We start from the raw sequence: 25,111 nt of genomic DNA, 5'->3' as shown, positions 1-25,111 counted from the left end.
TAAAACACACCCATTCTCCTAACATAGCTATCTAGGATGAATCAAAGAGGTTCAGCACAGTTGGGGATCTCCAAGGATGCTCTGACTTAACATGCAGCTATGTCACATCTCCGAGTAAGTCAACAGCAGAACCCTTCTGCTCAGAGGCTATAGGCAAGATTTAGAATATTCATTTGGAAAAATCAGTCCAGAAGTCACAGGGATAGGGGCTTTGGATGCAGATCTCAGAGTTCTTACTTGGTGGGCAATCTGGGGACAATGAAGCTATTGTTTAACCTCTACTCCCCAGTCCATGGAATGGCATAGTGATAACTGAGCTCCATTGATTAAACATGATCAAATGTGTGAATATTCATCTATATGGGAAGCAATTCCTCACAATCTCTGAGAAATAGCCATGGTAATAGGGATAATATCCAGAAGGCCACAAATTCTCCATCCTTGGCTAATTGTAACAGTCCTCTTTCCTAGTGAACCCAGCTGGCTGACTATCAACAAGATCAGGGAAAAAGCGGGGATGTCGGCAGGCTTGGTGAACCCTGCATCAAACAGATGAACAAAGCATGGAAACTGTAATGTAATGACCTCTTAAGGGACAGCCTTGCCTTTCCCAACCAGGTCCTCTCTAGATCTGTTGGATTTTGGCCTTCAAATTTCCCAGCCAACTGGACCAAAGGAAATCTGGGAGCTGCAGTCCAATCTCTCTAGAAAGTACTCCTTGGGGGAAGGATATGGAATTGGACAGTTTATAAATTCAAATAAGTAAAATAATAATAATCCTCAAGGACCTGGCCAGTTGCTAGAGCCTCTGGAGGCAGGGCCACAACTAGGGTCTGTGTCACCAGGGGCAAACATGGATTCCATGCCCATTTTGGCGCCCCCCCCGGGCGGCACCGGGGCACACACACCGCTTGCCCCCCCCCCCCAGTTGCGGCCCTGTCTGGAGGGAGGACACCAAGGTTTTCAGGCTGTGAAAAGAAACTGCATTGTGTTGATATGATGTACAGTGCCTTCATTTGTCATAGCACAGTCTTCTTGCATTTAGAGTTTCTATGGGAGGAATTCCTGACATACCCAAAGCACATTCTTCACACATTCTCCTTCTTCCCACTATAGTGGGCAGGCGCACAAACACACACACACACACCCCGCCTGTAGAAAACATTGTTTCAAAAGCATCATCTCTGTGTTCCATACGACAAACAGTATCATCCCTGCATTATGCAAGTGACCAGGACTTGAACAGGAACACTCCCCTGATCAGCCAGACATATTCATCAGGGCTGCCCTGCCACAGTTTAGTTCAGTGCCTTCTGCATTCCCCCCTCTGGGTTTGAATGCTGTTGCTTATGAAGTCCAAACTGCTCCTTCTATAGTATGCACAACATCCAAAGTGGTAGAAGTATTCAGAAATATTTCAGAGGGGAATAAACTCTGCAAAAGGGGGGATCCTAGCAAGAACTGAAGATCTGGTCTGGAGGAACAGAGCCCTCTGCCTCTTCTGTGCCAGCCCATTCCCTTGTTTCCCTTCCAATCATCTGGATGCACTTTCTTGTCACCTATGGCGACTAGGTAAATGGAATGGAGTAGTTTTACTCTTAATTGCGCAGTAGCATTTTAAACAGTCATCTCCTAACCTCACCACAAAGCGAGCACAACATTATTGACCAGCAGGAGTCCTACAGGATTCAGTGGCATATACAAGTTGAATGAATGAATGAATGAATGAATGAATGGAGGTGGTAATGATGCTAAGACTGTCCCTGTATTTTTCCTTTGGGGCATAAGAGAGCAACCACATTGCATGCCTGGTACCCCAAGGATGGTCAGGTACTTGCCAGGGGATCGGAAGGTCCAAGACTTCTGGAGATAGTGCTGGGCTTGACAGACAAAGAGCCAATGTTCCTTCCACCTCTTGATCACCACTGTCCCTCTCTCCCAGAGCTGAGCCTGGAAATTAGGTTTGCATGCTAATGGTGTCAGGCAAGCTGTCTGCTCAAGCTAACCATTATTTAACTGATTGCTGGGTAACAGTACAGTACAAGAGAGCTGGTGGGGCTGAAAAGAATAATCTGCTCCTCTTCGGGAGCACCAGGGCCAGCTCCAAACGAAACCACCCACAGGAGCGAGATGTGCCGTGAGAGAGGCAACCAATGCACTAAGCCAAACATTCCCCCACTCCTGCAGCAGTCTGTCTTCACTCCCCCCCCCCCCAGCACACACAGCCAGTGGAATTTGTGTGTGGGCTCTGCTTGCAGAAATGCAGAGCTAACATAGTTGGGCACCCACCAACACTCGTGTCCCTGGGAAGCTGCTGGCTTTGCCCGGATTCTAAGTGGGGATGCTCTGGCTTACCCAGGCTTGGGAAACCAGCATTTAATCCCAGGAAGATAGAACTACAAAGGACTGCAATCTAAGATCACTGGCTGGACTCAAACGTCGGTCAAGGCTGCCTCTCTCAAGGCCCAAGTCTCCAGTCTCAGAGAAGCCCGTGGCAAGCTGGCTTTGCTTCCAGTGGCTGCCTAAAACGTGGATGTTTTGCTCTCCTACCTCAGAGGCATTCAGACATTGCTCTTTCCTTTCCAGATCCCCCCAACTAGCCTGGGAAACTCAGTGATGAAGGCATGAATGGGCAAGGACAGCTGTAGAAGAAGGCTGAAAGGTAAGGTCAGTCAAAAGTGGTGTGGATGTTTCCAGATGTCCCTCTTGCACTTCTGGAGCAAGAGTTGGTCCACAGCTTCATCCCAGCCTGTTTGTCGATGCCAGGAAGGCTGCATGATTTCTTGTAACTGTTCTAGCACTGGCGGTTTTCTCCCTTCCAGCTCAAAGCTCTCTCCAGCTTTCGCAGTTTTTCTCCTCTCCCAGCTAAAGCATCCAATTCTGCAAGCAGCCCACCAGGTCCTTGAGGAATCTTATCCTTTATTAGGTCACCTCAGCTTCCACAAGACAGGACTGCTGAGCCCTCGAGCCAGCCTGACCCAATGGGCAGTGGAGACCATCACTTAGGGGTGGAAGGTCCCTGGGGGTCCTGAAGCAACTGGGAAATTCCGGGGTGGGTGGGTGGGGGACACACATTCCCTTGCCTTTGAGACATAGGATCAGCACCTCTGCTGCCTTTGAGACAATGGGATCCGAGTGCTGAAGCACGGTCTGCCCTCAAGGACCATTCCCTTGCTTCAGGCCAGTTGACAGAACAAGCCGAATGCCCATTCATTTGGATGGATCAGGGAGAAGAGGATGTAACTGGAAAAACTCCTCAGGGCGAGTGGGAAGAACAAGGGACCACATTCACCTTCCTTTGAGACAGCAACGTGGCTTGAGCTGGACTTTACTGGACCCTTTCTCTCCATTGTCTGTATAGAGACTTTGGCTCCATCGCAGCATATTTACTTTGCATACAAAAAATCCAGGTCCAATCTTTAGTGAAAAAGACCAGGTAAACAGGGGCTGAGAAACACCTTTACTCAAGGCTTCAGAAGGCATACTGAGTTAAATAATGGGTAAATAATTTGAATTGCTTTAAGTCTGTTTGCTTATGTCCTGGGAACAAAGGTTAAGGAGCCTTCCCCCACGTTACTGTGGACCAGGCATGTTGGGCTGGAAACAGGCAATATTCATAGCTACTGGGAGGAATGATGGGCATTACAGACCAACCTGTCTGATGAGCAGCAGGTTGAAAAAGACTAAGTTACAGTAAGAGCTGGGCACTCAGAGGCTTTTCTATAAATGTTTTCAGTGAGCCTTTCTTTCTGGAATCACCCAGATCTCTGTATTTGCATTCCCTGAGGACTAGCAGCTTGTTTGGTTGTGTGTATCCCACCAAGATATAACCCAGCTTTTCATAACCTTTATTTTGACGGTGAGACTAGAGCTGATGGACAGGTGGAAAGCAGGGTGGGGACACCTAAAAGGGCTCGACTAAAGTGTGGAGGTAGGACAAGATTTCTAGCAAGATGTAAATTTAGGCCTGATCTTGAAAATAAATGCCACATCATAGTACAAGCCAAGCTGCGTTTACTCAGAAGTAAGCCCCATTTTGTTCAAGATGACATGCCCTGATTAACGCACTCAGGAGTTCAACGATGATTAAAGAGTACAATATTTCTGAAGTATTTGCTGTATGACTGCTTTAAAATCTGGCAATGGTTATTTCAACTGGACAAATGACTGTCTTAAAATGGAAATCTAGAAATAAAACTAGCTGAAATATTCCTGCAGGCTGATGTGGAAACTGGGGACCCAGGTTTCCTGGACTGTTTGTATCCATTGTCATTAATCATGTAATCCTGTGCTGGTCTACTCAGAAGATTGTCTATTGAGTTCACAAGGCTTTGGATAAATGTGTATCAGGCGATAGGTTCAACATGCTGAACGGAGGACACTCGAAGAGAATAATTTGATCGGAGATTGAAAAGCAAGAGATCTGGGCCAGCTCTATAATTAAGTAAAATGAGACAGCTGCCTGAGCAGCAGATGGAGAGGGAGAGCACAGTACAGTGTTGGAGGACAGAATTATGTAAGCCATAAATAGAATTGTCATATCTGGGCAACCAGTAGATGGCAGCAAAGGGATACAGAAACCTTTAACTCTTTGCTGCCATCTACTGTTCCCCCATTCCAACTACAGTGGCTCTAGCCTCTAGTCATATCAGTTACTTTAAACTAGGGTTTCTCAGCCAGGGTTCCGTGGCACCCTTGGGTTCCACGAGAGGTCATTAGGGTTCCCTGGGAGATCACAATTCATTTAAAAAATTATTTTAAATTCGGGCAACTTCACATTAAAGTGGTAAGCTTCATTCTTTTTTTTTAGTTTAAGAGCACTGTTGATGTGTCTCGGTGTCTCACCCAAAAGCATAAAGGGAGCAATGCCTGAAGGGAAAAAAAAAAGATCTTGGGTTGGTTGGGTGAACAGGGTCCCCCCATTTGACTTCCACATGGGTAAGTGGGCAGTGCCCTTTAGTTTAAAGCAGCCTTTCTCAACTTTTTGACCCTTGAGGAAGCCTTGGAAAGTATTTTTCAGGCCTTGGGGAACCCCTGCACATTCAGGCTCAAATATAGGTCAGAAGTTACAAAATTATTATATTCATTTCATGTGTAGGCCTTTAAGATGTGTGGACTTCAACTCCCAGAATTCTGGGAGTTGAAGTCCATACATCTTAAAGTTGTTAAGTTTGAGAAACACTGTCCTAAAGCAATCCAAAGGGATAGGAGCAATAGAAGCAGATTAAGGAAAACATCATAATCCATCTGCAGAATCAAGGTTTTAGAGAATGGCAAACAGAGCAAGAGAAAAGGCAGAAAGCAGCTAAGTAGGCTGTGGCGTGTCTTTATTGAAAAAGTAGACGCAGACACACACCAAGTGTGGTAACCATTTCTGCAACAAATTATTTTCTTGCCTGCTTTTCAGCCAGTAAGGCCCTCTTTATCTTAGAGCGGCTTAGAAATTGCATTTTGTTGTCATTACCATCCATCAAGACAACCCTGATTCCTGGTGACTCCCTGCAGTTTTCCCACAACATTTTCAGAAATGACTTGCCAGTGACTTCACTCCTAGGGCTGAGAGAGTATGATTGGCCCAGAAACATCCAATCAGCTTCCATGCCTAAGGTGGAATTAGAACTCAAGATCTCCCCATTTCTAATCCAGCATCTTAACCTCAGACCAAACAGGATGCTTTTACATGGCTTTCCAACTCATCCTTTCTTTTCAATTCCCCTTTTTATTTGATTTTTATTTGATTTATTTAAATGCATTAGCCACCCAGCTCCAATGGACTCTAGGCAGCATAAAAACTACAAAAAAAAAGCTAAAAACATCAAATCAGGATGAGGGTGGGGGTACCAAAGTGTAAGACGAATTTATTTAAGCGGGGGCTGCTGGCTGACGACAATATATTATGTGAATGCAGAGAAATCCAAGATCCAGCACATCTGTTGGTGTGCCAATTATTGCTGGAGCCTTGCCCTGTCAATGACCTACAGCAAGCTAATGACAAAGCTGTGGCAGTGGCTGTATTCTGGCAGAGCAAAGTTTGATCTGGACATTAAATAAATAAATAAATAAATAAATAAATAAGTCAGCCCAGACTATAATGATCTAATAAAGAACAAAATAAAAAAATAAAAAATAAAAAAAGAGAGAGAACCAGTTTGGTGTAGTGTTTAAGGCATCAGGCTCAAAACTGGAAACCATGAGGTCTAGTCCCACGTTAGGCACGAAGCAAGCTGGGTGACCTTGGGCCAGTCCCTCTGTCTCAGCTCTAGGAAGAAGGCAATGGCAAACCACTTCGGAAAAACCCTTGCCAAGAAAACTGCAGGGACTAGTCCAGGCAGTCACCAGGAGTCAAGACTGGCTCACATACACACCCAAAAAACCAACAAAACAAAACAGGGGCCTTAGACAAATCATGAACATCTTACTCTTCATTCAATAGCCCTTCCTGAATCTGTTGTTGCCAGATGCACAGCCGTCTTCCACCCTGACTGATCCTCAGCTCTGTGCCAGTCCTGTCAACACCTTTGTGATAAAGATCTCCCTGTGTAGGTAACCTGAGCAAAATCTGCAGAGCTTTGAAAGGGCAGGAGTTAAAAGAACTGACACCCACAGTCCAGTCTCCTTGCCAAGCAAGCTTCAGCCTCCTTGCATATGTACAAGGCCAGGAAAAGGATGGTGCTGAGCTAAGAAAAATTGGCAGGCTTAGCAGGCTTAGGGAGGTGGACATAGCAGGGCAGAAGCTGTCTGTATGTTCAAGCCAAGCTGATAAGAAGACATATACATTGCATCAGGAGTGACTAGAAATCCTGGATTATACACAGTTACTCCTGATCCCATTTGTGACCGCTCAGAAGTGGGTGCCCCATTCATGGAGTTATGGCTTTCTGGTCAACAGGGTGCAGGAAACAGGCTTAGGTTAATTCTGGGTGGGTACCAATTGCAGACAAGCCACACAAACACACAGAGTTGGTTCCTGTTTGAGAGCATCTCAGCCAAAACCACTTCCAATTTTTGTAGAGTTTCCAATGTTTACCTGGGGGGGAAGGGAAGCAAGCTGTTCTCTCCAGCTGTGCCCCCGCAACATATTTACCCACAGTTAACGCAGTTTAACCACAGTTTATGGCATTCACCCCATTTTCTGGATGTGTATATACCTAGAACCGTAAGCAAACCACAATGGTGAGATTTGCACACCATGGCAAGGGGTGAAGGATGGTGAGCTGCTGTGGGACTCCTTGCTGAAGGTAAACAAAATCCTGGAATTGCCTGGATCAGTGTTTCTCAACCTTGGCACCTTTAAGACGGGTGGACTTCAACTCCCAGAAATCCCCAGCCAGCAGGCTGGCTGGGGAATTCTGGGAGTTGAAGTCCACCCGTCTTAAAGGTGCCAAGGTTGAGAAACACTGACCTGGATTGACACCACTGGCAGAAACTCCTGGATCCAACTCCAGGACCCTTCCAAGGGAACCCCAGTGGTGAGAAGGCAGCATTCTATAGGGAGAGGGGTCAAAAAAGTCAAGATGGTTGCTGCAATGATGCGACCAAAGCCCCACCCCTTTTTTACATGCACCACAAGACACATCTTGCGGCTGCCATCTTGACTTGACCCCCATGGATGCCCCAAACATAAGAGGTACCCCCTTTTGCCTCATTAGATTCCTGGTGCGAAGAGTCAGCTCTTTAGTGAACATTAGCCCTCCGTTTCCCTGGATTATGTGTTACCGCAGTCTCAATGTCTCTTATTAAGTATCAGTGCATTGGAGCTGCTGGGGCAGAGGAGGGAGGCACAGCGAAAGGTAAGCCACCACGGAGTTCGTCTTCAAGGGAGGAGATGGGTCGGGAACTCTTCTGAAAAAAATTGCAGGTTTCTGCCCCCGGCCACACATCCTCGGAAAGCCACTTGGCACTTTGATCTGGAGCCCGGTGGAGGTGAGGTCTAGCGGATTTTGCAGAGCTGCGGAGGAGATCCTGGCAGGGCAGAGCGGAAGAGGCCCAGGACAAGGGGGGCATTGAGGCAGGCACAGGTTGCCTTTTGTTAAGGGCCCCACCCTGCCAGGATCACAGCAGCCCTTGTGCCTGAGGCTGCGACAGAGGCAGGCAAGTGGGTGTCGCTGGCAGGCAAACAACAATAAGCGCCTGTCTTCCCTGCTGCAGCCCTTCCTTTTGCTGCCGGCCCCCCTGGGATATGCTCCCTGGGGCTGGAGATCATGTGCTGCTAACACGGCCTTGCAGGCTCTCAGAGAAGGGAGGCCCAGGGATGCTGCTGGGGTAGGGCTTGGCAGCAAACAGCCAGAACCCAGGAGGCAGAGCAGGGGGGACACGGGGACCAGATGCAGCCAGAATGGCTTGCCCTGTTTTGAAGGGGAGTCCTATCCATCAGCATGCGCAAGCATTAAGCTGTGCCCTTGAAGATGCATCAAAAGCGCTCCTGCGTCACAATCAGCCGGCCTGGCTTTCTCCATCTTGGCTGTGTGCCACCCATCTTCCTTAAGGAGTCCAAATCGGGGCTTCCTTTTTTGACAGGAAGAATGAAAAACAGCCTGAAGCCAAGTCTGCTGGTTGAGCGCATCTAGTCCCCCGTTTGCATTCCCCTTAGTCTGGGGGCATCTCTGCGATATGTAGCTCAAAAGTCTACCACTGGGTGCAGTTCTGCCATGCAGAAGCTCCTGGAGAGGTTTTAGAGCCTCAGCTGGAGGTGGAAAGGACTGAGCCCGGGGGCTTTGGATGCAAAGCGGCTGTTCTACTCTAAGCAGCCACCCTTTCTTATCAGAGGAAGGAGCAGAGCTGTCAAATCAGGCTGCCAAATATAAATGAATGGGTGGGACTGTAACAAAATAGTACGGTGTATATTGTTGCCCCTGAAAGCTGTGTTTCTGCTCAGAAGTCCAAATAAACACCCCCAGAATACTCTGAGGCTGTGGAGGTCAGGCTGCAGGATGATGAAAGCAACTCGTGTTGGTTGGTTTTTACTGCAGATGTAAGACCTTCCCACTGAATGCAAAGTTTCAAGAGTCCAGAGTCCAACTAGAGATTGGCTCGGAGTATCAGAACTGAATGGCACTCAGTTGCAGGGCCACAACTGGGGGGCGGGGGGCAAGCGGGGCATATGCCCTGGGTGCTGCACTGGGGGTGCACCAAAATAAGCGCTGGGGGGGCGCCAAAATGGCGCGCAATCCATGTTTGCCCTGGGTGACACAGACCCTAGTTGCAGCCCTGCACTCACATACAGAAAAATCCACTTCTCCTTACCGATCCTTCCGCCAGTGTTTTTTTTCAGAAGAAATTGAGTGCCAGCAGTATTTGGATCATGTCAGGCTCCAAGTTGGTTTCTTTCATAAGTCTTCTGATTGTCTTTCTCCTTTTTCTTGGCATATCAGTGGGGGATATAGCTCATAAGGAATCCTGGTAATTCCAGAGTTCACTTACTGGCTAGACTCAACAGTCTTACCTATGAATCTTTGAACTAGCAACAAGCAGGATCCTGCGTCGGGAGTTATTATCGTATCCAATATCTAATGGCATCCAGCCAAGCTCTGAAACTGCAAGATCATTTGTTCCCCATTCATAGTAATAATGAGGCCATGTTTGTGGCTAATAAAGCCAACTTATCTTTGTACAATGTCTTGAGTTATGCCATCCCGTACCTGACTAGAATTTATGGTAGTTTGACAGACACAGAGAGATTGTGGAAAGCTGTTTTATTCACCCAAAGGAGCGGTACAGATATAGGGTTACAAATTTCTATTTGCTAAACTTTTTTTTTAACTTTAATCTCACCATTCCTCTAAGGAGACCACAATTCCCTTCCCACTCTGTATTTTGACAACAGTCTGAACAGTAGCTTATAATGAGAGATAGAATCGTCCCTGGTTGTCTTGAACTTTGTATCCAGCTTTTCTTGATGCCTGCAGGGTCAAAACCAAGATTTCTCTAAAGAGTGAACAGAATTCTGGGTTCTTTTGGTTCACCTGTGAAAGATGATGATCTCATTAAGAAGCAAAATTATCTAAGGGTTTATGAAGTCCTAAAAAAAACGCTTTATATTAACCTCTACCTCATTCAAAGTGTGGACTACTTCTAATTGAGGATCCTTATTAGTTTGGCATGCCCTGGCTTCTGCAAGGCCTAGAGCTGTGTTTCCCAGCTTTGGTGACTTCCAGATGTGTGGCCTTCAACTCCCAGAATTCTTGTCCAGAACTATAACCAAGAAATGGTGGCCTTCTGGTGCTGTTGAACTATAATTCCCTCGATTCTTCACTATATATTGGCAGGGATTCCTGGGAATTGTAGTTCAGCAACATTTAGAAGTCCATAGGTTCCTATCCTGAGTCAAGAACATTCTTCTTCAGCCTGTTGCCTTCTAGATGTATTGAGACTACAGTTCTCAGAATTCATAGCCAGGTCTCAGCAGGTGCCAGTACCTTACTGACTGTGTCTATACTTAGCAGCTAAGCAGAGTTGGGCTTGGTTAGTACTTGGATGAGAGACCACCAGCAGTGATGTGTGCAAGAAAGGCTGGGGAGTCAAAAGAAGGCAGTGGCAAACCACTTTCAAATTGCTACCAAGAAAACCACATGAACATGTCCTTGAAGTCACCAGGAGAGGAGCTTGATTTGAAGGAGATTTGACTTCAGCTTTTTCTAGTGAAATTTGAGGAGCGCTGTCTACTTAGTCCATGAATCCAAAAATTATGGTGGCAACATTCTACTAATATGATCCTGTTTTCTAATTCAGTGTGGAGTTTGCTAGAAAGAGAGAAGCTCTGGAGCTCTGAAGATCTTGCCTTTTGGCCTGTCCCTCAACTATAGATCTTCTGAACATTCTCAAGTAAGTAAAAGAGTCTTTTAGGACAGCCTTTTCAACCGTAGCAACTTTAAGATACGTGGATTTCAACATGCTGGCTGGGGAATTCTGGGCCTTGAAGTCCACACATCTTAAAGTTGTCGAAGTTGAGAAACTCTGTTTTAGGCAAATGTTTTTGGTCCTGTCCTGGGTGGCAAAGTGGGGACAGAAGCAGTCTCAGTTGTGGTGTGATCTATTTGTGACAGTCTTCGCCTGGGTACTGGTTGACACTTCACCTTCCTGCCTTGTACACATTTGCTTGCAAATATATCTAGTTCACTTACAAGTACAAGAACTGGAAGGACATCACTAATTAATTATAATCCAAGCCCATGATTCCATTTTCTGCTATGGCTGGGCTATCCAAAGGATCCAGGGCAGCCATTTCATTTCCTAAGATTTAAAGACACACTCATGTTAAACTGTAAACCTATTTCCCCCTGGAATCATAAGGACTAGAAACATGCTCTTTATAAAACAGTGAAAACAAGATTGCTCTCTGCAGCATGCTTAACCATAATTGTGATGGTGCAAAAAAGCAAGTTGCTAGCAGATTTGAGGACAAAGAACCAGAAGTTGGAGGTGAATAATTAGTTGCCTTAGCTACAAAGACATTTCAGTTTGTCATTAGTTCCAGAGATGCACAACTGGAGGGATTTTGCACATCTGATATTGTTTATTCCATCTGGCAATACAGATACCCTTGTAGGGATAATTTATTATTTCAATGTAGTGTTATTATAATTTCAAAGCATGAGTTTCCTCAGCACTGGACATCAAATCCTAGAATGAAATTTCTTTATTTGGGTGTAGTTTTGGACTCTTTAAGGATTTTGCTCAGGGCGCTGAAAACATTGATTGATTATGTGCCATCAAGTCGGTGTCGATTCTTAGCGAGCACACAGATAAATTTTTCTGCAGAAGGATCTGGTCCTTCAGCTCTTCCAACAGTGCACCCATCACCACTATAACAGAGTCTACCACCCTTGCTGCTGGGCGTCCTCTTCTTCTCTTTCCTTCCATCTTTCCCAGCACTAGAGCTGAGTTGGCTGGTAACAAATCGTATTATATCCAATCAATTGATGGGATGCATAAATAAAATTGTGGAGTCCTTGGCGCTCTCTGAGCTTGGCTGTTTGCTTGCGGATGTTTCATTACCCGACTAGGTAACATCACCAGTATGAGGGAGTGTGGGCTTGGTTGCCTGTTTATATACAGTAGCCTGCCCTGCCAGAATTGGTGGGGTGTGGTTTCCTCCTTGGTGGTTCCTTCTAAGCATATAAAATTATGTGTTTAGAAGTGAAGCAGAAAAGCAGTGGATTATTTTCCAAGGATGCAGCTCTGTTGGCCTCGTGGGGTAAACCAGACAGGAACCACAACCAGATGAGCTAATTCTACTTTATTGTCAAGGTACATTGACAGAATCTTGCAAGTCTGAAAGTACATTTCTCCCCACACAGCCCCGTCTCCTTTACAGCACGAGAAACTAGGGAGGGTCCCTTCTGAGCTTCTTGCCTCGCCCACTATCCCTCTGTGGACTATGCTGTCTCTTATCTGACCATTCCCTTGGCAGCATCTCTTGGCCCCGTCTCCCAAGGTCTTCCCAACATACCATCACAGCTCCTTCATGTGTCCTCTTTGTTAACTCAGGGTCTTTTACAACTGCCTCTCCCATGGTTTAATGGAACCCTCACTTTGTACTCCTTGTGGTACAGAGCCCCACCCCTTTTAATGATGTGTGCCATAAAGGGGTCAGGCTTTGAGCACAGAGGTGTGGCCCCCATTTTGACTTTTTTGACCCCTCCCCTGCGGACACCCCTGGTACTTCCCATGCTTAGAGCTAGTGGCAGTCGGTTACTGACATTCTCAGCATTCTTCCCCTGGAGAACTCCAGCTCACATCATCACCTCCCATGCCTTGTTTGTCTGGCATCTCCTGGAGACCATGGAATGTGTGGCCAAATGCAAGGTATCCCTGAAAGGCTTCAGCCTCTGATGGGTGGTCTGCAAATTCCATTCAGCTATTTGAGGGAAGAGAAATAAGGTGGTCTGCAAATGTTCCCCCAAGAACTTTGGGGTTCAACAACTGTAATGATATGTGGGAATGACCTTGGGAGACAGGAGGGAGAGCCACACAAAAGCCTTCCTAATGGTTGGAGCGGTGGGGCCGTGTCAGCCTTTGAAAGCGGAAATCAGATTTCAAGGCTGTCACAATTCTCTGCGCAGTTTCCCTAAGAGCACAATCAGGCAGCGGGGAATGCACGCAGCACTGCTTCCCTCTGCTGGAACAATAGATAGAGCAAACAAATTGAAACAGTATCTTGATATTTTTTTAAAAATTGTTATATAAGCATTTACATTTCATCCTTCAGGAGGTCACCTCTCCCAGGTTGGCTTTGCAACAAAACTAAAAACAAACGAACAGATATTAAAGGACACAAATCCAACAAAAATGCCTTGGATAGCACCAAACTCATTTCTCTATGACAGGGTTTGCATGTCACACCAGGAGCCACTATTTCCTTAACCATAGCTTGCTGAATAAGTTACAGGTTGGCTGGCTTCACACAAGACGCTATGTCCAAATGTAACAGACCATATTATGGCTTAGGCGATGTGTAAAATGCAGCCTTGGTGTGATTATGACAGCCCCTACGCATACCTGCATGTTCAGCCTCCATACACAGCATCGAACATTTGTTCCCACCAATATTGTATAAGACGTCAACAGAATGGATGAAACAATTTCCATACTGAGTATCCTCAGGTCCAGGTTGTATTCAGTAGTCTTAAACCTTTCAATTGCCTGAATATCGTCTATGCATGAATGCACAGCCAATGCATACAATCTGCATATTAGCTGTAAGTGACCTAGTTATGGGATGCAAACAGGAAACAACTTCTGCTAAATTGGCAAAAGCCCAATTTCTCCTTATTGATGGCCTGATTCTGTGTGTGCCTGAGGCCTAGCTGACAATTTTTGTTTGTAGGATCTCTCCCTATGGAAGAGAGATTGCAATAGAGGATCAACCTTCTAGGGTAGGCTGGGGGTTGAAGTCCACACATCTTAAAGTTGCTAAGGTTGGGAAACACTGCTCTAAGGAATGTTTTCCTATTCCAGAGGATCCGAACAACTGTACTCTTACTTTCAATATCATCCTGCTTCTCCCTCTTTCCTTCAGGTTGACCTACACTCTTCTTCAAAAATTAACGACATGAAATTCTTCTACAAGGCACTGCTGGCCTTCTGGGTCCTATTTGAAGGTACTTTTGGACGACAGAATGCAATCTGGCTGGGTAACGTTCTCCCAACTTGCATTGCGATGACCCATCAGCGCAACTCATAGCAGTATAAGACCTATCTCGTGCACTCCTTTGTAGAGTGGGTTTCAAGGTGTTTGTAGACCAGTTTCTCATTGGTATAGCTATACAGCAGTGTTTCTTTCTCAACCTCGACAGCTTTAAGATGTGTGGATTTCAACTCCCAAAATTCTGGAAGTTGAAGTCCACAAATCTTAAAGTTGTTAAGGTTGAGGAAGAAACACTGCTATGGAGTATAACACCTATGATGTCCCCTTTAGCTGCTCTTTTCAGTAGTGTAAGGAAGAGCAAGGCAAGAAGATATGGGGTTGGGTCATGAAATAGGAGAAAGCTTGTGGAGGAAATACGTGGCTTTGCATAAATGCTGTATTCTCCAATTCCCCCCCCCCATGCAAAATATATGGATGACTGGGGTCCCCCAACTCTGCCTCTTGTTCATTATGGACAACAGTTGGTGGCAGCTGTTTTTCCTGCCAGCAGGTGATGCTAGTGGGGGGGGGGGGAGTCAGGAACTCCCCAGTCTCTACCCTGAAACTGTCCCCCATTAAATCTGTAGATATACTGTAGCAACACTGTCCAGTCTCACTGCTGAGACACAGTAAACCTCAGCCATGGACATAAATTATCTCAATGTCCTTTCCTGCTGATTTAAGGGCAGGTGAGATGCATATTAACACAGCCATGAGGAAGGGTCCTGAAACTCTCAGGACCTCAAGACATTCCCTATTCATAGTACTCAACTAGAGGGACCAGTGATCCAAATCAATACTGTATGAGACAGCTTTTGATGTTCCTAAATGCCATGGGTAGAGCATAAACTGCCAAATGGGTGAATGGTGCCAGATGGACCAAACTTGGAGATAGAATGTGATTGAGTTTTTAAAGGTTAATAAAAGAACTCCAAGCAGCTAATAACAATCTTGCAAAGTAGAAGTGTGAACCAAAAACTTGCACATTAACCCAGAGTCCCTCTTTTGGGGGAGATGGGCGGTAATTAAATTTGAATAATAAATAAATAAATAAAATAATTACATTCAGAAAATAATTCCGTCTTCACACAGTAGTTAGAGGAAGAGAAAAAAAAAGGTAGCTTACATTTATTCAGTAGATCTGGATACAAATAGCTTCATAGTAGAAAGCACTTATTCATCACTGGTTCTTTGTAGACACTTTCTATGGAAATAGAAAGTCTGTGTGCAAGCGAGATGGAAGGACAAGAGCTGCATTCAGCAGCACCTCCTGCTTGCAGGTGTGCCCAAGAGGTAAAAATGGAGATTGTTAATCCCCAAACCCAAGAAGGAGAAAGTGGAAATCAGGTGACCCATGTGACATACCATAAGCACAACAGAGATGCGTTTACTACAAAGACCCCCTTATGCTTATGAGACCAGACTGAGTTGACCCCTGATAATTCCAACAGAATGGTCATAGCAGATAATGAGAAAGCTAAAAGTCAGCCAATGAAGCAGCCAATCAATCAGGAACCATCTGTTCTTCCTACCCCATTCACTGCAACTCTCCTCTGCCTCCCTTGCAAAGGATTCTTGGCTGGACCATGGAGAGCTTGGATGCCCGAACACATCTCTGCCTTTGAGGGTACCTGTGTGGTTATCCCATGTCGCTTCAGCTACCCAGAAGAGCTACGTCCACCAACCATCCATGGCATCTGGTACTTCAACAGTCCCTACCCCAAGAACTATCCCCCAGTGGTTTACAAATCCCGCACCAACATTGTCCACGACAGCTACGCTGGACGCAGCCGGCTGCTGGGAGAGCTGAATTTCCGCAACTGCACCCTGCAGATCTCCCGTCTCAGCCCTGAACTCATGGGGAAATATTACTTCCGGGGGGACCTTGGTGGCTACAATCAATATACCTATCCAGAGCACTGCAACCTTGAGATCATCAGTGAGTATCAGGCAATGCTAGTGGGGAATATCAAATCTAACGCTTGCTTACAAAGGGTCAAGTCATAGGCTCATGAGCCCTTTCACATGGTATGGGAATCAGCAGCAATTAAGGGATGCAGGAGGGTTCCCAAGAGATGATGCATCACTTTGTTTGAGTTTGCAAACCCAAACAGAAGCAGTTCCCTAGTTAGCTGCATTCAAGAAACAAAAATACTAGTCTGATAAGAGTACAGGTAGTCCTTGCTTAATGACCACAATTGGGACCAGAATTTTGGTTGCTAAGCAATGTGGTTGTTAAGTCAATTCAACCCCATTTTATGACCATTTTTATGGCAATCATTAAGCAAATCACCATGGTCGTTAATAAATCACACGATTTCCCAATGATTTTGCTTGCTGGAAGCTGGCTGGGAAAGTCAAAAATGACAATCATGTGACCATGGGAGGCTACAACAGTCATAAATGGTAACTGATTGCGAAGCGCCCAAATTGCAATCACATGACCGCAGGGAGGTCATGATGGTTGTAAGAGTGAAGACCGGTCGTAAGTTGGGTTTTAGCACCATCGCAAGTCCAAAGCACTGCTAAGCAAATGGTTGTTAAGCAAGGACTACCTGTAAGTGTAGATAAAATAAATCAGAACTGCCTGGGTATTTTGCCAAAAAGTTATACAGTGAGCCCTGTGTCCTTACAGAAGGGGGAGAGTAACAGAACCTGAGCTATGGACTTGATAGATCCTTCTCCACAATGGCACAATTGTAGTTCATAAGGATTTTTTTTTTTTAGTATTTGTTCTCAGGAGAAGCTAGTCTTTGATATATCCAGAGTTCCTCCAACATTACAGTATCAGCTCCTAATGGCTATACCCATTAAACTGGAAGGGAAGATAGGAGTGAAGTTAGGAGTGGGGGAGATTCCCATTTGTACATATTCTCTGTCTCCTTCCACCCCATAGACAAGCCCACCATTGTGATTCCCCCAGAGGTGGTGGAAGGCTCAGAAGCAGAGCTGCGCTGTGTGGTGCCTGACAACTGTCCAGACATGAAGCCTGTCATCACGTGGATGAACTACGAGAATTTGGCTAAGCATTCAGTCTATGCACAAATAGAGGAAGAAGGAGGCACTTGGTCACTCATCTCCATACTTAAGTTCCTACCAGTGCGTGAGAACCATGGACATGAGGTGGGCTGCAAAGTCACCTACGCAAACACCACTTTTGAGTTTGAGGGCTTCTCGACTCTGGATGTCAAATGTGAGTTGGGTGTTGCTAAGTGATGCTTTTTAAAGCAGTCTTGTCATCTTGATCTCGGAGAACACTGGAGGACTTCTGGAACCAGAATTGCTGGACTGAGGCTCTTTCATTACCTCCATACTATAACAAGTTCTGCTGTGGTATTGCTTTTCTGCAACCATCTAAAAGCAGAATTAAAATCCTGGTTCAGCATTTAATACAGTATTATAATATCTGGCAATGCTCACCATCAGGACCACAATTCTTTCTTCCACAAAATACGTATAGTAAAAGCCATGTTTTCTAATGCAAAGGTCCGCTGTAACCTTAATTAGATATTTCCACCTTCAAGCTTCTGCCACAGAAAATTGCTTCCTATTCTACATGGGTGGGAGGGATTGGCAGTTAATTGAGCACTTAATTATATTGTAATTAATTGATTCTTGTGCCATGTAAAGTGGGTTTTTTTGTTCCTGGTTTAATTTTAATTTATTCTTTTTCCTCTTTTTTGTTGCCAAAGATAATCTGTTTTGCAAGTTACATATCTCAAATGTTTCATTTCTCATGAGATTTTGCCCATCTCCAATCAATGTCACTTTCTCTTCCAAGTAACTGGGAATATATGATTTTAAATGAAAAATGAGCTAGAGTGCTAACAGCTTCTCACCCACTGTCATTGTCCTGCTTAAATTTGGAAGCATTCTGAATCTGCTTTTAGTTCATATACAAACCAAAAGGCCAACTAGCCTGGGAAAAGCTGCACACAAATATAAGGCAAAATATGTTTATTTTTTTTCTTAGTTAGACATCTATCTCCCACATTCTAAGGGCCTTGCAATCTCATCACTTAATTTCATGGGAAAAAACAGCTTGAATTTTGCTTTTGTTCACTTAGGGAACAAAAGGAAAGAAAATTACTAGCCAGGGGTATCTGCAGGGTGTGGCCAAGAAAGTCAGGATGGCAGCTGTGATGGTGCAATGCACAGAAAAAGCAGGAGGAACTTTGCCCCAATGTGACTGCCATCCTGACTTTTTTGACCACACCCTGCAGACACCTCTGTGACTAGCTCTATCTGCTGCAGAAAAAAATCTGGACATGCACCCAAAGCTGATCTCTTTGCCTGTCCTCTGCAGACCCACCCCGTATTCTACAAGTGAACTCCTCCATGGAAGTCCTCCATGGCACTCATGTGGTCTTGATGTGTATTGTGGACAGCAGCCCAATGGCCTTGATTGCCTGGCTCCGAGAAGATGAAATTCTCCATGAGGACTTAGCTGGGAACCTCACGCTCTACCTCGACAACGTCACTCACCTGCAGGACGGCATCTACGCTTGTGTGGCTGAGAACATTTATGGCAAAGACAACCACTCCCTTCTCGTGTCTGTGCTGTGTGAGTGCTAACATAGGAGGGCTGTGGAATGGATCCCCTGTTCTGGGAGAAAGCAGGGAGCATAACAGGGAAGCCATTAGTGCTAGCCAAGGTTTCTACAACATCCTTAAAAATGTAAAAAATATGAGGAAAAGGTTGTGTTCTCAACACTGGAGTTTACAGGGCTGGATTTTTTTAGCTCCTTTTAATTCGTTTTTTGAAAGAAAGTAAAAGATGCATTAAGCCTATCAAAGGCATAGCATGACTCTTTTATTAAGTGTGTGTTTTTAACCAGAGAATTATATACCCACATGTACTGTGGATGCTTCCATGCCACCACTGTTTTCACTTCGCTATCTCTACAAAATATGTTGAAATTAACTAGTGATCATCTTTACATCCACTTGCTTAGAAACACGGGGAAATGCTGGAATCACAGCAAAGTGCTCTCAACAGTTAACCAATGGGCGAGCACAAAAAACAGAATTTAAACAGATTTTTTTCCTCTAGAGACCACAGAAAAAGATGTGGGGGCTACATGTTAGCCACAGTCCATAGGCTATCCATGCTTATATAGATATTGCTGAGTTTGATGGAAAATAACCTGATATAAGTCAGGTTCCAACATTGCTAAATCTTTGAAACAGGGTCATAACATCATCTGGACCATTCTGGGTTTTGGCCAGGATGAGGAATCTGCTGAAGATGTTCTTAGTTGGAGTGACTATTTGCACAGTGTTTTAATAAAAGATGCCTGTTGCTTTTGACTTTACCTCCCTGCAGATGCTCCTTGGAAACCAGTAGTCAATGGGTCAATGATGGCCATTGAGGGAGAGCCTGTAACTATCTCCTGCAGCTCACAGAGCAGCCCTGAACCAACGATCACCATCCTCAAGGACAAAAAGGCAGTAGCCATGGGGGTCTACCAGAACCAGGTGGAGCTGGAGTTTGAATCCGTGTCACACGAGGATGATGGTGAATACTGGTGCACAGCAGAGAACCAGTTCGGCCAGCGCAGCACTGCTTTCAATCTCACCGTTGAATGTGAGCACTGGCCTTGTGCCCTAAGAGCCCTTTTTAATGCTAAAGATCTCAAGCATATTTTGGGGAGGGTAGAGTGTGGGGGTGGATCATGTGCTTTGAATGCAGAAGGGGTCAGGTATGAGTTCTGGCATTTCCAGGTAAGATTCTTCCTTAAAGCTTTGGGGAACTGTTACCAGTAAATTTGGATAAAGCTGGGTGAGATGAATTAGTGTGATGGTATGTGGGAAAGGCTGGGCAAAGAGACGCTGCCAAGGGAATGACCAGATAAGAGACAGCGTAGCCCGTAGCTGGATAGTGGGTGGGGCAAGAGCCTCAGAAGGGACCCTCCCTAGTTTCTTGGGTGGTAAAGGAGATGGGGGGAGAATTGTACGTTCAGACTTGCAAGGTTCTGCCAATGTAGCTTTACAATAAAGTAGAATTAGCTCATCTGGTTGTGGTTCCTGTCTGGTTTACCCCACAAGGCCGATGACTAGCCAATTCCTCCTCCACCTTATTGTGTCCCCATTCATTCTCTTTTCCCTAATGCATTTGTTGGAAGTAGACATTTCAAGAGTGCGGGCCTCTCTTTATTACCACCTGCCATACATCTTTGCATGAGAGGAAAGGCTTCCAAAGAGAGGACTTCTACCATCCAACAAAGACATTGGCTCATCCTGTGATTGCCCTTCACCCTCTTCTTTCTCTCCACAGTTGCTCCCCATATTCTTCCGGACTCCAAGTGCACAGCTGCTCGGGATACCGTGAAATGCATCTGTGCGGCCAAAGCCAACCCAGAAGCTATGATCACTTTTGAGTTGCCCACCCGCAACGTGACAGTCAATGAGACTGATCGGGAGTTTGTTTACTCCCAGAAAACTGGCTACATTGTCACCAGCATCCTGACTGTTCAGAGGGAGGTAGACTCTCAGCTCTACATAGTCTGCTCCGCCAGGAATCTCTATGGCACCAAGAACCAGCAGCTTCAGTTCCATCACTCCAGTGAGAGTCCCTGCAGGCAAACATCACCTCTGATCCCTCTGGTGCTCTTCCTCAATATATTGGGCCACAGGCCCTATACGTCAGCCTCTCCAGGGCTGCCATCAAGGGTCAGCCTTATTAGTAGTCTGCCAAGGCTCGCGCACCAACTAATGGTCCACTGCAAAGCCCAGCAGCCCCCTGATCTCGCTGGGTCTCCCCCTTCTTTCCTCTTCATTTGCCCTCTTCAAGTGAGAAGGCAATGACCCATACAAAGAACCACAGCTTGTGCTTACCTTGCTGTTTCTCTCTGGACAGGGGCATGAATTAAACCTAGCGTTAGAAGGCAAACGGTTGAAAAGAGGTTGAATGAATTGGCCAACTTTAGCCTGGAAAATAAACAATTAAAAGATTATGTGTCGGCAGTTTTCAAATATCAGCTGGGTTCACTTATAAGGGAGGGAGCCAACTTGGTTTTTCTCTCGCTCCAAAGAGGAGAACCTGAACTACCGCCATTAAATTGCAAGCAAAAATTATTTTTATTATAGTTGATGAAGCGAGAACTTCTCGAGAGTATAAAGTAGCAAAGAGTGGGACAGACAGGAGGTGGATGCTCCTTGCCTAGGGATTTAAGCCAATGCTGGATGGCTACCTCTTGTGAATGGTATAGAAGTGGATTTCTGGCATTGGCAGAAGGCCGGATTAGATGAAGTAATAATATGATATGCTTAGTATGGACTTATAAAGTGATGTGAATGTAGCCATTGGGGTTGGTGTAGCGGAGTTCTGTCAGGCTTCACCCAACAGGCAGGACTGGGACCATTTAGACAAGCTTCTAAGAATCCAAGAAAGTCTAATGAAAGAAAAATTAGGAAGCCATAATGAAAGAATTCTATTGACTGCTGAGTTCCAAGAGCAACATCTATACAGAGAAATCATATTCAAATCCTTCTGAGCTTCTTTTAATTCCTACCCTACATAACAGGCTCCTGGCCCCTCTCTTTTGTGTGGAGGTCCAGTTTCCATTGATCCCTTATTTTTTGCAACAGTCAGATTTGCTTAATATGCCATGTGTTTAAGCCACCCTTAAAACAAATTTGTGTTAGTCCAATGTGCGAACCAAGCCTTGTTTCCATATTCCTGGCTTACGTTCCACCACCATCCTGACTTTTGATTCTCTTTCTCTTTGCATTCACTTTTAAACCTTTCTGTTGACCCAGGTGTCTTCCTTTCTTCCAGACAGTCTGATGTGGGCAAAGGTTGGTCCAGTGGGAGCTGTCGTGGCCTTTGCCATACTCATAGCTGTTGTGTGCTATGTCAGCCAGGCCAGAAAAAAGTAAGTCTTTGGGAGAGGAGAAATCCAAGCCTGGCTTCCTTTGGTTTACCTTTGGGTGTCTACACATGGCTGAAAATGCTTTTTCTTATGGCCTTGAGATCCAGAAGCAGAGCAGGGTTTCTGATGTAGTGGATCACCAATCAGGATTTGTGGTTACACTAAATCAACGGTGGAGGGTGGATTGGAATTCACAGTTTTCTCAGCCATCATTGCTCAGCTTTGTGTTAAACCATAGTTATTCTTTTAACTATTTTTTGGTGTGATACCTGAATCAAAGCACAAAGGGATGCATCCATGTAAGCTTCTCCTTAATTAGGAGCGCATTATACATGGACTTCACCAGATAGACAACACCAAAATCAGATTGACTACATTCTTTGCAGCCAAAGGTGGCGGACATCTATACAGTTGGTAAAAACAAGACCTGGAGCTGACTGTAGTTCAGATCACAAACTTCTTCTTGCACAATTTAGGATCAGACTAAAGAGATTAGGGAAGACCCACAGATTAGCTAGATATGAGCTCACTAATATTCCTAAGGAATATGCAGTGGAGGTGAAGAATAGATTTAAGGGACTGGACTTAGTAGACAGGGTCCTGGAAGAACTCTGGACAGAAGTTCGCAACATTGTTCAGGAGGCGGCAACAAAATACATCCCAAAGAAAGAGAAAACCAAGAAGGCAAAATGGCTGTCTGCTGAGACACTAGAAGTAGCCCAAGAAAGAAGGAAAGCAAAAGGCAACAGTGATAGGGGGGGATATACCCAATTAAATGCAAAATTCCAGAGGTTAGCCAGAAGAGATAAGGAACTGTTTTTAAACAAGCAATGCACAGAAGTGGAAGAAGACAATAGAATAGGAAGGACAAGAGACCTCTTCCAGAAAATTAGAAACATTGGAGGTAAATTCAGGGCAAAAATGGGTATGATCAAAAACAAAGATGGCAAGGACCTAACAGAAGAAGAAGAGATCAAGAAAAGGTGGCAAGTATATACAGAAGACCTGTATAGGAAGGATAACAATATCGGGGATAGCTTTGACGGTGTGGTCAGTGAGCTAGAGCCAGACATCCTGAAGAGTGAGGTTGAATGGGCCTTAAGAAGCATTGCTAATAACAAGGCAGCAGGAGATGACGGCATCCCAGCTGAACTGTTCAAAATCTTGCAAGATAATCATGCTGTCAAGGTAATGCATGCTATATGCCAGCAAATTTGGAAAACACAAGAATGGCCATCAGAGTGGAAAAAATCAACTTATATCCTCATACCAAAAAAGGGAAACAATAAAGAATGTTCAAACTATCGAACAGTGGCACTCATTTCACATGCCAGTAAGGTAATGCTCAAGATCCTGCAAGGTAGACTTCAGCAATTCATGGAGCGAGAATTGCCAGATGTACAAGCTGGGTTTAGAAAAGGCAGAGGAACTAGGGACCAAATTGCCAATATCTGCTGGATAATGGAAAAAGCCAGGGAGTTTCAGAAAAACATCTATTTCTGTTTTATTGACTATTCTAAAGCCTTTGACTATGTGGACCATAACAAATTGTGGCAAGTTCTTAGAGGGGATACCAAGTCATCTTGTCTGCCTCCTGAAGAATCTGTATAACGACCAAGTAGCAACAGTAAGAACAGACCACGGAACAACGGACTGGTTTAAGATTGGGAAAGGAGTACGGCAGGGCTGTATACTTTCACCCTACCTATTCAGCTTGTACGCAGAACACATCATGCGACATGCTGGGCTTGAGGAATCCAAGGCTGGAGTTAAAATCACTGGAAGAAACATTAACAATCTCAGATATGCAGATGATACCACTTTGATGGCTGAAAGCTAAGAGGAACTGAGGAGCCTTGTGATGAAGGTGAAAGAAGAAAGTGCAAAAGCTGGCTTGCAGCTAAACCTCAAAAAAACCAAGATTATGGCAACCAGCTTGATTGATAACTGGCAAATAGAGGGAGAAAGCATAGAGGCAGTGAAAGACTTTGTATTTCTAGGTGCGAAGATTACTGCAGATGCTGACTGCAGTCAGGAAATCAGAAGACGCTTAATCCTTGGGAGAAGAGCAATGACAAATCTCGATAAAATAGTTAAGAGCAGAGACACCACACTGACAACAAAGGTCCGCATAGTTAAAGCAATGGTGTTCCCCGTAGTAACATATGGCTGTGAGAGCTGGACCATAAGGAAGGCTGAGAGAAGGAAGATCGATGCTTTTGAACTGTGGTGTTGGAGGAAAATTCTGAGAGTGCCTTGGACTGCAAGAAGATCGAACCAGTCCATCCTCCAGGAAATAAAGCCAGACTGCTCACTTGAGGGAATGATATTGTCAGCGGGAAAAACCTCCCAAAAGAATTCCAATTCACAAGGTTCGATGATACAGAGAAAAGGGTTTACTTGTAACGCATTTGCAAAGGCGGGTCCCTCCGTGCAAGAAGGAACCAAGAACAAGGTTTACACAAACATTTTATACCCTAAAGCTGTCCTCCCCCCCTTTCGGGGGCTTAGCTCACAATCTTCCTGTTACTTTGAAGTAGCCACCTTGATTTACACATTTACAATGCCAGCAGGATGTCGGGATGTTCCTACAGTCCTTATCGTTGTTTTTGACTCGGATGGCTCACCAGATCCTAGTTTAATTTACATAAGGTCAAGATAACCGTGATTGCCCTTTTGTCAGGAAGAGGAAGAACAGACCTGTGATGCAAGTAATCAACACATCCCCGAGACACTTATGGATATTGATCACATCCTCAGGAATGTGTTAATTACTTCTAAGGTTTTTCATACATATCAGGGCCTGTATTTCCTCCTTACTTCACAAGAAAATTTACACAATCTTAGCAATCCCTCCCCCTTGCGTGGCCTTGCTGGCTCCAGCTATTACCCACTATTATCAGCTACAAATTCTCAACCCAAACAATCTTATCCACACACCCACATCCTTGTCTCATATATTCAAAGTTCAGGGTCCGTTCACCATCTGTGGCCGTCTTTCCGCTTAGTCATGAGTTTGAGGCACCCTCAGGGGATGCTCTTCACCCCCCCCTCACAACTCCCCCCTTTTTCTCACAACTTTCTTACTGCCTCAAACTCAAGCAACATCTGA

General features: G+C 45.0%; 1 protein-coding gene across 2 annotated transcripts in view; it reads left to right on the top strand.

The window, feature by feature from the left end:
• The first annotated feature begins 2,489 nt into the window (after positions 1-2,489).
• LOC134503542 (myelin-associated glycoprotein-like) overlaps positions 2,490-25,111 on the top strand; it is a 34,409-nt gene continuing 11,787 nt past the window's right edge. For both annotated transcript variants that reach the window (XM_063312345.1, XM_063312346.1), the window contains exons 1-9: positions 2,490-2,662; positions 10,729-10,821; positions 14,018-14,099; positions 15,696-16,064; positions 17,022-17,318; positions 18,432-18,689; positions 19,452-19,712; positions 20,403-20,690; positions 21,906-22,002. In XM_063312345.1, the coding sequence (XP_063168415.1) occupies positions 14,051-14,099; positions 15,696-16,064; positions 17,022-17,318; positions 18,432-18,689; positions 19,452-19,712; positions 20,403-20,690; positions 21,906-22,002 (1,619 nt within the window). In that variant the 5' untranslated portion in view covers positions 2,490-2,662; positions 10,729-10,821; positions 14,018-14,050. The remainder of the gene's footprint in view (positions 2,663-10,728; positions 10,822-14,017; positions 14,100-15,695; positions 16,065-17,021; positions 17,319-18,431; positions 18,690-19,451; positions 19,713-20,402; positions 20,691-21,905; positions 22,003-25,111) is intronic.

Source organism: Candoia aspera, chromosome 10 (genome assembly GCF_035149785.1).
Source record: "Candoia aspera isolate rCanAsp1 chromosome 10, rCanAsp1.hap2, whole genome shotgun sequence".
Taxonomy (NCBI): Eukaryota; Metazoa; Chordata; class Lepidosauria; order Squamata; family Boidae; genus Candoia; species Candoia aspera.
The sequence above is the reverse complement of the archived record's forward strand: the minus strand, read 5'-3'. Positions and strand labels throughout refer to the sequence as shown.